Source organism: Caloenas nicobarica, chromosome 15 (assembly GCF_036013445.1).
Source record: "Caloenas nicobarica isolate bCalNic1 chromosome 15, bCalNic1.hap1, whole genome shotgun sequence".
Taxonomy (NCBI): Eukaryota; Metazoa; Chordata; class Aves; order Columbiformes; family Columbidae; genus Caloenas; species Caloenas nicobarica.
Window position 1 is genome coordinate 16,385,462 of NC_088259.1, and position 13,720 is coordinate 16,399,181.

A 13,720-nucleotide genomic window follows, 5' to 3' on the forward strand; every position below is an offset into this window, starting at 1 on the left:
TAAAAGCTGCATTGTGCTGGCTGGGTAGCCCCAAAGGAGCCATTCTTGTCTGAAGTCCCTCCCAGGGGAGTTACAGATTTAGTTTTGATTGAGCATAGCCATGTTTTTGAAATGGTTTTGAGTTGGAAGAAAACTCCAGCAGCTGCTTCTGTCAGAAATGAGTGTGAACGTGTTTAGTACCTGCACTGATGCTGCCGCAGCTTGTGATTCTCCGCTGAACACAACAGCACAGGGAAAGGCTCACTGGAGGGAGCAGCTCAGGTAGAGAGAGGCCCGTGGGCAGGTTCCAGCAGGAAAGCACAACCAGAGCAGGTTTGTGAATTGGCAGAGGAGCAGGTTACACACCGGCCCGTTTCCACAAAGGTAAAAACCATGTAAGCATCTCCTGGGATGAGGAGGCCCCAGCATCCCCCTCCCAGAGGAGCTCAGGCAAGCACGCCACCTTCTCATCTGTCTGGGGGGTGAAGGCTTTACAAACCCCCAGTGAAAGCAGCAGCGGAAAGCCTGACAGTTCGGAGTAGTGTTTGTACTGATCCTAGTTCGCTTGCCTGCGTGCTGCACAAAGCTATGGTGAGTTCACAGGATCTAGTTTATTATTTACTTTCAGCCACAAAAATGATAGCTCTCCATGTCTCCATGGAACTGATTTATTCTTCATGTGTCAATGACATCATATCTATCAGTGCGAGAGATGAATTTTTATCATTTTCTGTATTACAGTGAGAGATGTGTACTTTACAAACAGCTCAAGCACAACCATAAAAACAAGGCCTATCCCAAGTAATATGTCAGAAATAGAAGTTCCTCTGCCCTGGGTTATTGCTACTTTTTGCCAGCTTGATCTCACGGGACACTTGTAGCTCCCCTGATGTATTGCAGGATGGAGACCTGCCAGGGATCTGAAGGAAATAAAGTCCTGCAAGCTTTGCCAGTTCTCTCCTTCCTTTGCTGCGTGTGTGCACGCACACTGGCGAGCAGGAACAATTCCTTCCAGGCTGTTTGCACTGGGCCCTGCCCTGTCTCGTCACCGGTGCAGCTGTGTGACCACAGTCTCTCCTTTTTCCCAGGCTACATGTTCTTAACACACGGATGCTTTGCTGAAGCATCTCAGAGAGGTGGTGTGCATGTGCTCTGTTCAATGTATCTGCTTCCAAGGGCTCTTGAGGAAGAATGAAATATGGCCTAGGGGAGAACTATGCATTATGAGAATCTCAGGAATGATTTGCTCGGCCCTAAATAAAGGTTGCTTCCAATTAGGTTAATGAAGGACATCATTCTCATGGCCAGAGTCACTTGGTCTTCTACAGGGAGGTATAAATTACCTGTTCCTGTACCATGGACACTCTTTACCCTCCAAAGAGCACAAGAGAGTAAGGGAAACTATTTTCATCATGCTGGAGCTCAGTGCCCCAGACAGAACTATAACTGTCTGACGGTGCGTGCACTTATCCCAAAGGCATGGCCCTGTGTCTTAGTACACACATCTAAAATGTGCCTGTGGGACCGCTGCCCATTTTTATCAGTCTGTGGTGAAGGGGAAAGAGCCACTTTCTCAAGAAATTCTGAAGAGAAGCGTAGAAGCTGATGAGTACGTAGCAAAACCTTCTTCCTTCTTCCCATTCCACATCCACAGTGTCATACTGTGAGTCTAGTAGGTTGGTGGTTTTCTAATAAATTTAACTTTAGCATCCATTAAAATGCTTTGGCACACAAGGAAGGGAGAGGTGGGCTCCTAAGGACATTTGTCACAGAAAGCACAGTGAGGTTGGATTTTCGTTAGCTTGAGGTGGGCTCACTGAAAAGCAGCAAGTGGGACTATATGAGCTGTAAACATCCCATAGGTTGTGTGCCCACCTAACCCATGACAGCCATGATGTAGGCCAGAGGAACCATGGCCCATCAGTATTTGGCTGTATGGGCCAATAACACAGAGAATGAAGAACTATTGGCAGGATCTCTTGGCAGTTTGACACCAATTAGTGTCTTAAAATACATTTACACTCAAAGATGATTTACTTGTTACTTCAAGTAATTAGCTCCTTCTGTCTGAATGCAGCCTTGGATGTGAGGTGGGCATTTTCACCTGATTACAGATAACAAGGGTGATTGCTCTGTTTGTGAAATCCATGTCAGCATAATTAATGTAAAGAAAGTCTCCATCTCCCGCAGCCCTCAGCCCATCCCATGGCTCCCCAGCCACCCCACGGCAGTCAGAGGTCAGGCAGGGACCTGTGCTGGGGGTATTATTTTTATTCACCTCTTCCCCATAAGGCCATATCTGTTCCAGCTGGCCCTGTGAACAATGGGCTATGGGGCAGGGCCCAGCAGCCCAGTGCCGCTGGCGAGGGTCACCCAGTGCCATTGCTGCCCCCAGCTGTCCCCCAGCTGTCCCCCGGCAGGGCGCTCCTCAGCTCCCCGCAGTGTGCAGCTGGGACGTTGGGGAAGGCGGCAGGAATGCTGTGTGCATTAAACATCCCAGCAAGCAAGCTAACAGCTATCGAAACATATAATTAAACCATTATTTTCTCCCGCCCCCTGTCCTCTTTTTTCATCACCTGAACAAAATATTTTTCCATTTATTTGTTATCAGTGAAGGGAATGAATATAGCGAAACGTGTCTGCTGTTCTGCTCCACTACCCCCTATTAACTTTCCAAGCACTTGGGAACCTTTGGCTCAGCTGCACAAAATAACAGGGAAATGAATTAGGCCCATAAAACTCTATGGTTGAGTCAGGCACCCCAAGAAAGGGAATGACTTTTTACTATTTTTTTTGTTAATACATGTGTTCACCTCTGAGTTCTTCACCTCCTGCACGGCTGGCAGCACGGATCACATCTAGTTACAGCCGAAGAAGGAAGGTCCCAGCGGGGCTCAGTGATCGGGGTGACAATTCCTTTCTGTCCCCAGCTGTGGGGTCTCCTGGGCGGGGGTTTGATGAGCAGCTTGTTCCAAGTCCCTTTGTCCACACCAGCCCTTCTCGGCACACGCTGTGCTCATCTCACGGCAGAGGCAATTAATACGCTGCTGCAATGGCACGTGAACAGGTCTTGGCTGCATCGCAAGGACAATTTGGGCCAAGTCTCTCTGCCGATGTGGACACAGGGACAGGCAGAGGCATGCAAAGGACGGCGCAAGCCTGGAGGATGTGGGGGACTTTGCAGAACCCAAAGCTTCCAGCTCTGAGCAGCTGGTCCCTGTGTCCCAACGCGCAGCCCCTGCTGCCATCTGTGCATGGCTGAGACTTGCAAAGAAAATTTAGATCCAAAGGCTAATGCATCAGTAAAATCCGTAATTGACAAAATGGTAATCAAGTGAGATTAGCAGCCTGGTCTTACGATTGTCCTCCAGCCCAGGCCAGCGCTGTGCGCAGCGCTACCGAAGCAGGTCCCGCAGCGGTGGGGCCGGGGGGTCCCACGGGGGGTCGGATGCTGCTGGCCTGGCCGTGGCACCGTGCCAGGCATGGGTGACAGAGCTGTCCCCCTGCAGCCGGGGAGCCGAGCGCTCCTTCCTTAGCCAAGATTCACTCTCACTTGTATTTGTGTCTTGCTCTGCAGATGGGAAATACGTCCAACGCCTCTGTGTTCATCTCCACCTTGTCGGAGAGAGAAGACCTGATTTTTGGCACGCTCTATTTAGTCTTTGGTAAGGAAAGGTGGGCTGTTTTACCCGTGTCCCTGCTGCAGGCAGCCCAGTGCCTGCGAGAGACATTCAGGCCTTTTGCAGTCACTGATGCTCCCAGAAGTGGTCACTCATTAGCAGAATAATCCAACTGGCCCTTCCCATGTCAGCCCTCCCCACGTTACTCAAAGGGATGATCTGGCCAAGGCTTGGTGACTGCATTCCCCTCTCAGGGGAACTGCAAGTACCTGTCATGCTTTTAAATATTTGGAAAGTTGACAAACAAGCTTTGAGGAACGTGTTGTAACTTCTGCTGCAGCCGCATGAGGTGAGATGGCTTGGGACTCTGTGTTAGCGTTGCCAGCTTCATGGCTGCTGGAGGTGGTTCGGACCTCCAGCTGGCCCTTGCTTTCCACAGAAGATGCTGGTCAATGTCCTGTGGTTTGCACTTGGCACTGAAAAGCCAGTGGGCAAACCTGAGGGGCTGGGTCGTGCTCTGTGGTGGCTTAGCCCTGGTTGATGGGGGCCAGAAGTGAGTGGTGGGCAAGAAAAAGCGAATTTTCTGAGCCCTGAGCACATTGTTTCCCAGATGCTAGAGGTTTTTCATGCCTGCGAACATGGGGGACCCAAGGGGTGCTCACCCCACTGGGGCTGCCAGCAGTCCTATAGGCACCTCCAGCTGCCAGGAATTAGTAATGCTCATCAAATGTACTTAGTACAGATGTGAGACTGCTCTGTGGGAAAAACTCCTCGTGAGGCTGGGAACAAGGGCACACATCTCAGTTCTCCACCCTCCAGCAGCTCCAGAGCCCTGGATTTGGCCAGGTCTTGCGTGGGAATCCTGTTCCTGAGAGGAACTTCAGTGTTGGCTGTTCAGCAGCTTTGGAAGCTGATTCTTACCATGATGTTTAATTTACAGCCTAATCCATTAGGGAGAAACTCTTGTCCTACCCAGCCTGCTCCAAAAGAAGCAAAGATTCCCCTTCTGAGGACACTGAAACCTCTTTTCAATGAAAGGACAATTACGTAATTAAAAAAAAGAGTGATAGCCCTTGTTATAAAATTTTAATCACCACTGTTGTTTTAAATGCATTAACAGCAAACAAAGAGCCTTTTTTGTTTAGTCTGGATTTTCCTTGATCTCTATAATGCCTTTCTTCTTGTTTATTTTGTTACCATGATAGTGGACAACACGTACTCACAGGAGTGACACTGCCAGGAAGAAATTAAAAAGGCGAAGGAGCCCAGCTCCTTGGCCTCACATCAGAGGAGCAATCGCACAAAGCTCCCGTTATTTATCCTGCTGGAAGGAAGTTCCCTCTGGCTCCTTCCAGCTGGAAGAAGTGACTCTGGCCAGATCCTCCTGCACCCGGAGGCCATTGCAGTCTCATCCCATCGCTGCCCTCCTACCAAACACCTCTGTAGGAGCTCAGGAAGGGGAAAGGATCAGATTTGATGTAAAGCAGCTCCAGATGTGCTCACAGAGCTCTGCAGGTCCCGCGGGCTCCCCTGCTCAGCCCACTCTGGACAGGGAAGCCTGCAGCCCTTTCCACCCTCTGTAGACATCTCCGGTGTTTGCTTCCAAACATCTCAAGATGATTCTGGCTCCTTTCCTGGCTCTGTTACATACAGCACTGTTCCTCTGCCTTCTCCACAGGCATCATGTCCCTCTCTGGGAACTCACTGCTCCTGCTGGTGGCCTATCGGAAGAGGTCCGTGCTGAAGCCTGCTGAGTTCTTCATCGTCAACCTGGCCATCAGTGACCTGAGCATGACAGTGACGCTGTTCCCCTTGGCCACCTCCTCCTTCTTTGCGCACAGGTACCCTGTGGAAGCGGCTCCGCGCCGGCCGATGGCCCCGGGCACAGCTCACAAACCGTGTTGTGACACGTGGAGATCGCTGACAGGCTTTCCCTCGCAGGTGGCTCTTCACCCAGGCGGTCTGCACCCTTTACGCCTTCTGCGGGGTCCTGTTTGGGCTGTGCAGCCTCACCAGCCTGACGGTGCTCAGCACGGTTTGCTGCCTGAAGATCTGTTACCCAGCATATGGTAGGTGCTGGGATGTGTTATCTGATCTGTGCTTACGCCCCTCTCTGTTAGCGTAACGGGTTTTTTTCTTTCCTTATGGGCCAGATCCACCTCTTCTGGGAAAGCTTTGCCGCAGGGCAGCCCGTTCCCAGTCAGTACATGGTGCTGCAGACTCTGGAGGCTTTTATCACTTGTGTATCCAGCCCCTTCCACCTGCACGGGGCTACGGAGCCCCAGCACCCTGTGCCCATGACCGTGCGTGCATCTGAGCCGTCCCTGCCTCCAGAGCCGGCTTTGCTCCAGGGCTCAGGAGCATCGTCCAGAAAAGTATCAAGGAGGGTGTCCTGCCCCTGTAGAAAAGTCCCAGCTGCTGTATCACAGCAGGTCACAGGGTTTTGAACACCCATACACAGCCCTGAGCTTAGGCCAGAGCAGACTCTGCATCTGGGAAGCCACAAGCTCTGGCAGCACGAGGAAGAGCCGCTTTCCCTTGTCCCTGCTGGGAGAGCCACAGGCCGAATGTATTTAATTCACTGAAATAATGAATACAGGAAGGCTGGGTTTGCAGCGTTGTAGCTCGCTTCTGTAGCCTATTTTCACCTGGACTTCCTCCGCAGAGCTGATGTGAATGTTTGCAGCTCTAGGCTTGGGCACCAGCTCTTTGTGGAGGGCATGGACTGCAGGGAGCACTCGAGGAAGCGAGGGGACCCAGGGGTGTCCCCTGCACAGTTACAGCTCCTCCTATTCGGAGTTGCTTCTTTATTTCCTCAGCTCAGATCCTAATCCTCCATCTAGCATTTATCTTCAGAATAGACTCTGGATTAAAGACCAAAAATAGAAATTAAATGGGAAATCAAAGATATTAGTTTGATTTGCAGACCTGCACCCCAGGGTGCATCCTCAGCCCCTCTCCCCTGGTTCGCTGCCGTCTGCCCACAGCCAACATGCTTTGTCCTCAGCAGCTGACAGTGTCTCAAGGACGACGCCGGCGCAGAGGCACCTCGGTTATGTGCCAGCACAACAGCTCAGGAGACGGCTAAAAGGTGGAAGGAAAGATAAAGATAAAAGCGGGCTGTTCAGAGGCAGCCCAGGTACTGGTGGCTTTTCCCTGCGCAGGTTCTGCTCTCGAGATCAGGCAGCACTCAGCACTAGGCTGAGCTTATCTCCCTGTGACACCTCAGCCCGTTTCCCATGAGGAAATGTCTAATCTCAATGTGCTCTCAGTTGCTTAATTTCAAAGAAAAACGTTACTCCTGTGTATGACTGAAGATTTAGCACTTCATACTGAGCTCTTGGAAGATCAGGGAGCTTTAGATCGGATGTGGCATGGGACAAAAAGGAAAATAAACCACCTCCCCCAGCGCTTCAGTCAGCCAGAGAGGAAAAGGTCCTTCAGATGACAGTGTCTGGGAAGGCTCTGAGCCGTCCTGGAGCCACCGCTCCGCCCGTACCCAGGCTGCTGCGGCCGGGCAGCCTCCTGCCCCTCTGTCCCGTGGGTGCCACCGTGTCCCCGAGGGGACAATGTCCCCCCACGCCACCAGCAGCCACACGGCGTCCCAGCGATTGCTCCTGAAGCCGAGCGAGGCTGCACGGCTGATCCTGCCGCTTGCCGCACAGACTGGTGCAAACTCTGACGTTTCTGGGGCTCCTTACTCTGGCTGCCCGGCCAAGTGGGACAGGAGGATGTCCGTGTGTCCTGGGGCCGGGGGTGAGCGCTGGCACAGCTCTGCTGACTGCACGGCCCCTCTCTCCACTGCCACGGGGAACCGTCCTCACCATGATCCCTCTGCCACAGGCAACAAGTTCTCGCCCTGCCACGCCGGAGTGCTGCTGCTGTGCGTCTGGGCGTACGCCCTGGTGTTCGCCACGGCCCCCTTGGCCGAGTGGGGCAGCTACGGCCCCGAGCCCTACGGAACGGCCTGCTGCATCTCGTGGAAAACCTCGAGCAGGGAGGCCACGCTCTACATCCTCGCCCTCTTCATCTTCTGCTACCTTCTGCCCTGCCTCCTCATCCTCGTCTCCTACTCGCTGATCCTCTGGACGGTGCGGGTGTCCCACAGAGCCGTCCGGCAGCACACGTCGCCCCGGCGCGCGGCGCGCAGCGTGCACAGCCTGGTCCTGAAGGTAGGGGGGCTCGGGGGGCTCGGGGTGCCCCCTGCCCCAGCCCACCGCCCCGCGGGCGGGGGAACGCGGCACGACTCGTTGCCGGGGTGTTTGCTGCTCCCAGTGAATTCTCCAGGTGTTTGTATCAGTGTGGGTAATAACACATTTCTCCTCATTTAAAGCCATCATCTGGAGGAGTTTTCATTTTAAATTACATTGGAAAAGATCATAAAAGGAGCCTGCATGAGTCATTGTTCCCCAGACTACAAGCTAATACTATAATTTACCAAGGATATGTCAAAAAAAAAAAAAAAAGCGGATACCCTTAAAAAAAAGAAAAAAAAAGCCTAGCTTGCAAACCTGGCCTCAAAGGAAACATTCGTGTCTGCCTAGAGGAGGAGAGTCTGAGCGTGGTCTGTCTCCAAAGCCTCTCGGTCAGGCTGCTCCGCAGCACACAGATTGCCGGGGGGATCTTGGGTGCTGCCAAGAGGCTGTTGGAGCCTGGCCTGGTCCCAGCTGGGTCGCCGGGTGGTTTGTACCCTTTTGCTGCGGTGGCTGAGGTGATTCCCGAGTTTCCCAGGTGGGACAGGGCGTCAGTCACCTGAAGAGAGCGCAGGTCGACGTGCTCACCTGGGACATGCTCGGTTGCTGCCCTGATGCCTGACACCCCAGTCTCCAGTGGAACGGGTCCAGAAGGATGAACACCTTTCCCTGGGGGCGTGACCGGCTGCTCGGGGCCATGCTGCACGTGGCTGAGGTTTTTTTGGGGGTCAGCATCCCGTGTGTGCCACAGGAGGCTCACAGCATCTCCATCTCCTTCTCCTCCAGCTGAGCATCGCTGTGTGCCTGGGGTTTCTGGCTGCCTGGACCCCTTATGCCATCGTTGCCCTGTGGACCGTCCTCGGCGACACCAGCCAGGTGCCAGCACTGGCCTTTGTGCTGTCGGCCGCCTTCGCCAAGTCCTCGACGCTCTACAACCCCCTGGTGTACCTGCTCTTCAAGCCCAACTTCCAGAAGTTCCTCTCCAAGGACGTGGTGCTCCTCCAGGCCGTCCGCACCCTCCTGTGCTGCGGCTGCCCGAGCGCCGCGCTCCAGCCCTTCCCGTCCTCGGGCTTCAGTGACCACCCTGGGGCTTGCAGAAACTGCAGCGACGCTTTCGAGTGTTTCAGTAACTACCCCAAGTGCCACAACCTCGCACGGGTGCGCGGCAGCTCGCCCCGGCGAGCTCCCCTGGCCGTCCTGGCCGATGGAGCTGCTCACCAGCCAGGGCTGAAGGGGACGGTGCAGGTGATGGTGCTCGTCACACGGAGAAGGTCGGGCCTGGGCGCTGTGAATATGGCGGGGGAAGCTCTGCCGTCCGATATCATGAAAGACCTCCTCTGAGCCCAGCCATGCCCCTACCAGTGCACTGCAAAACAGACCCAAATGCAACGTTTCTCTCACCTACGTATCCGAAGGGTCCCCAGCATGTTCTGCAGGTGAAGTGACATGAAAATTTAAGACCAACCTTGTCTCCTCCTCGGGTTTGGCTCTTGCAACTCTGAGCCTTATCTTTGCACTTGAGAAAAAAAAAAAAAAATAGACCCCCAGTGCCTGAAATCTGACCAGGGTGCAAGTCCAGGGTGCAGTTTCTCCTGTGGCTTGCTCTCTGGGCCCTTGGCCTTTGTTTTTCCATCCTGGTGCTCTGATGACCAAGAAGGAACTTGGTTGTCTTAAGAAACTGTGCCTGGCAGGGCGGGCTGGGGGCAAGGAGGCCCCGAGAGGCATCTTCCCCCCAGCGCCAGCTCCTGCAGCTCCTGTTGACCACGTCCTTTCCTGCTGGGAAGCAGGACCACATGCTCAGCTACCTCACCTGGGATTACAAAGCATCTTTATGTACCTCTCAAGAGACTCTCTGCAGGCTGGGTTACACCCCTCCCTTGATTTGAATGCAAACCCACCACTGTCCTATAGATCGAAATGGGGGGTGGTCTTTAGAGTAAGGATTTGGGGTTGAAATAATCCTGGTGCCAGTAACAGCCATCCCAGGTCGTGCTCTCCAGGCGCCTGGGGCTGAGCTCGGGGGTCCCCGTCCCAGCACCGAGCTGCTCCGCGTCCTGCCCGGGGCACGGCGGGGCCGGTTCTGCTTTGCACAGGCTGAATAACAGTGCTGAGAGAGGTTGCTTATGCCCCGCAAAATTAAAAGATGCATTCAAAGTGATGAGAAGAGTCAGTAGCAGAGGTGGGAGACGTGCTGCCAAAACCACAACCCCTCGCCAGCGGTGCAGCATTAAATTATGGACTTGCTAAATGGAAATAGTGAAACGTTTTCTGCACTGAGTGCTGAGAATCAGCCGCTGCCCCCGATGCCGTCGCTGGTTGTGCTCAGCCTGCCAGCTCTGCCTGTAAGCCGACCCCGAGCTCTCCCTCCTCCCGTTGCTCTCCAGATACAGATATTGCTATTTTTAGCAGTCGCTCCCAGAACTGGGATGTATCACTGCCTTTTCTTAGTGCCGCTACAGCAGCCTCCTCTCCTCTCCTCTCCCTCTCCCTCTCCCAGCACTGTGCAGACCCGCTGGGCAGGGATACGGGGGGAGACGGGGATTGGCGGGGGGCAGATGGCAGGAGATGCCCAACATAAGTCATTTAAGCTACAAACGTGCACTGCTGAACCTGAGCATTAAAAATATCAATGTTTCTGGCCTTGATGTGATGGGCCGATTCTGGCACAGGTGGCAGAGGGGCCAGCGCGAGCCCTGCGGTGGGGAGGGCAGTCGCTGCAAGTGGGGGCACCCAGCGAAGGGTGCTGGGGTGCGGTGCTCCCGCCCTCGCTGTCCCTGCGTGTGCCGTCATTACTCGCTGCTGCTGCACAGCTCTGATTAGCGCACGACAGCATGGCCGTCGTGGCTCCTGCTTTTGTCCCTTGGTCATTTCATAGAGTCATAGAATGTCCTGAGCTGGAAGGGACCTACGAGGATCATCAAATCCAACTCCTGTCCCTGCACAAGACAACCCCAAAATTCACACCATGACTTCCACTGACCCACTTTAACTGGCAGTTTTGCTGTGACAGGAGGGGGCCTGTGACAAGAGAGGGTTGTCAATACCTCTGGGGCGCACTTGCATCTTCTCAGGATGGTTTTGCCCATGTATGATACCCGCAGGTGCAGGTTTTTGGGGCAGGGCAGGATTTATGCACAAGCGCCAAGTAATAACTGAAAGGCCATGCAAGGCACAAACCCTCCTGCCTTTGCTTCCCACTCCTGCTATACAAACCTCCCCCCACAGCCCAAAGATGTGCAACATTCGCAAAATGCTGCAAACAAACCAAGTAAAATCAGGGCGGCCGGTGAAGAGAGAGGACAGAGTTTGCCAGGTGGGTGCAGGTTTCCAGGAGGGTCGGTCCCTGCCCGGGACATGGCTGCTCGGCCCCGTCCCACCCGCGGCTGGGGCTCCGCTCCCCGAGCCTGGGCGCTGCGGCACGCGGCGGGTCACAAGCACTCGGTGTCTCTGCCGACTTGTCATCGTGTTTCAGAAATTGTACATTTTTGAAGTAAATTCACTCATGCAAAACTGCCATTTGACTTGGTTCACTTCTGTGTTAGCGGGATAAACGGCAATGTCACTGCTGTGCCGGGGGCAATGGCAGAGACGGGGCGCGGGGACTCGGGGCGAGCAGGGCTCCCCTTCCCCAGCAGCTGAGCCTTCTCCTGCCGGGGCAGGGGATGGGGCGCCGGGGCAGGGGATGGGGCGCCCGGGCTGGGCTGTACCCTTGAGCTGCCACCTTGGCCCAGCCCCAGCTGCACCCGCTGCCCATCGCGCCCTGGGAGCGCCGGAGCCCCGAAAGGAGGCGCGGGGCTGATGTCCCACCGGAGGACAGGAACACGAAGGGCTGCTGCCATCTGGGGGCGCTGGGGGCATGGACACCCTGGGGTAGTCGAGGGGCCGAGGACGTGACCCCGGCCGGGCTGGTGCTTTGTGCTGTGATGGGCTCAGGGGCACAGTGTGGTCCAGCGCTGCGTCCCCGCTTTGCTCACCAGCCCCCCCGCCTGCTGCTTTGTCCACTGCTAGCCAAAAAATACCGCGGTCCGGTAATCACCTAAAGGACACAGGGAAGAAAAATCTGCAAGTCCCTCAAGTCCTTTGTTACTCCAGGAACACCCCAGATCAGCATTTTAATCTTTAGTTTGGTGTGAGAGTGCATAATATTGAGAGCATGTGACACTGACTATGCTTTGATCTACATCCATGCGAAACACTCCTGCTGCTGGGGAGCCCAGGCAGCAGCACTGCAGCCACTTACCAAAACCAATTTAACAACTACCGTGCACTGTGGCCAGGCCAAACAGCAGGTCCAGGGTCACTTCCCTGGCACGACCTGGGGCTGCCACGACCCAGGTGTTTGCACCTGTGAGGCTGGACCTGTGGCCTGGGCCATCCCCAGCGGCTGCTGATTTAATCAGTGACCCCAGCTGGGGATGGTGCCATCAGCTGCCGCCAATTACCCGAGTACAAGAGGCCGCCCCTTCCTACAAGGCCAGGTCCGGTGGTGGTTGTTGGGGTGAGCCTGTGAGGAGGATGGTGGCTTCATCCCTTGGGGCTGAGGTAGGGTCTGTGCTGGTTGTTGTGGTCTGTCAGGGTTTGGGAGGTGGTCGCTGGTGGTGAGAGCCGATTTGCTTATCTTGGGGTGCTGCTGCAGCTTGGTCCCCAGCTCTGAACTGGGTGGGAGGGGGTTTGGGGTGCAGGGATGTGTCGCTGGTTGGTAGGAGTCTGGTCCTGGTGCAGGGAACGAGCCGGGGCTGCCTTGGTCTGGGTTTGGTGCCTGGGCAGATAATGGCTATCACATTTGGTCCTTTTATGGCATCTTTTAGATTAGGCTGGGGAAACAGCCTATAGATGCTTTAATGTTTAAAATATATGAGCATGTCTTGGAGCGGTTGAGTTAAAAATAACATCTTCTTCATGATGAAACGGAGGCAGGGAAGTCTGGGGGTGTTTGCTGCATTTGGCTGGTGAGTCACAAGCAGGGCTGGGGTCTGGCTCTGGGGCAGCTCAGGTCGGGCCTAAGCTGGCCTCTGTGTAACGACCCCATACCAGCGACTGCCCCGCCACTGTCTCGGTGCCCGCAGATGTGTCACTGCGGGGGACAGCAGCGGTGATGAGTCTGCAGGACGTGCTGGAGCCCCATCACGTGCGCTGTCGTGTCCCATGGGTGAGACCTGGTGGGAAATCAGAGGTAGAGACTGGGCTTGTGGCACAGCAGAGCGGGTTTGCTGTCCTAGTGAAAAAAGCCCTGTTAGTTTGGTGAACGGGATGGGCTGGAAGAGCTGGAAAAATAACTTCTGGGAGTCTCTGAGCTGCCCCAGGCTGTGCCCTGGGTTTGGCTGCTGCCCCTTTGTGTGGGTCCTCAGTGTCCGGAGAAACAGCCCCTGGCTTTGCCGGCTGGCGGAGCCTGGGGCTCTGTAATTAGCAACATCTGTGTTGTACCTCCTGCTGGTTCCAAAGTTAAGAGAGCATGAAAACCCCTCAAGTTTACTCTTGCACAAATTTGCAGATTACACTAAGTTAGGATGGGGCTCCTAGTGCTTGTAGAAGGAAGATTAGAGCTTAATATTGGCCTGATAAAATAGGAAATTATCTAAAGTTACTGCAAGGAGAGTCAATCAGGAGACAGATGATTTTTCATTTCGAAGCATGTAACTTTATGTGAAGAAATCCAAACTGTGAAAAGACTGTCACAGGAAAGTCAATGTATTGATAAATGAGTATGAAAATTGGTCACTGAAATAATGGTAAAAACTTCCACTGCTTCCAATTGGTTAGTGCATAATTTGAGAGAGAACAAAGCTGTCGTAATTCCAAGTTTTGACAAATGTAATATTTCCTTAGATTTCAGAACAGTTGCTTTTAAATTAAACCATTCAAATTTTCTTCAATTTAATTGCTCCAAAGCGATTTCATTAGTTCTAGCTATGTCATTTAATTGCTTCA

At 54.0% G+C, this 13,720-nt stretch overlaps 1 protein-coding gene across 1 annotated transcript; it reads left to right on the top strand.

The window, feature by feature from the left end:
• The first annotated feature begins 3,556 nt into the window (after nucleotides 1-3,556).
• LOC135994993 (opsin-5-like) lies at nucleotides 3,557-9,133 on the top strand. Its single transcript, XM_065645954.1, has 5 exons — nucleotides 3,557-3,644; nucleotides 5,278-5,440; nucleotides 5,541-5,668; nucleotides 7,443-7,771; nucleotides 8,579-9,133. Exons 1-5 carry the CDS (start codon nucleotides 3,557-3,559, stop codon nucleotides 9,131-9,133), a joined length of 1,263 nt encoding a protein of 420 aa, XP_065502026.1.
• The last annotated feature ends 4,587 nt before the right edge of the window (nucleotides 9,134-13,720 follow it).

Excerpts from the sequence above, each read along its gene's own strand:
- LOC135994993 (XM_065645954.1), top strand. The coding sequence starts at position 3,557 with ATGGGAAATACGTCCAACGCCTCTGTGTTCATCTCCACCTTGTCGGAG. Across the intron at positions 5,669-7,442 it reads GATCTGTTACCCAGCATATG|GCAACAAGTTCTCGCCCTGC; the intron begins GTAGGTGCTGGG and ends CCTCTGCCACAG. Across the intron at positions 7,772-8,578 it reads TGCACAGCCTGGTCCTGAAG|CTGAGCATCGCTGTGTGCCT; the intron begins GTAGGGGGGCTC and ends CTTCTCCTCCAG.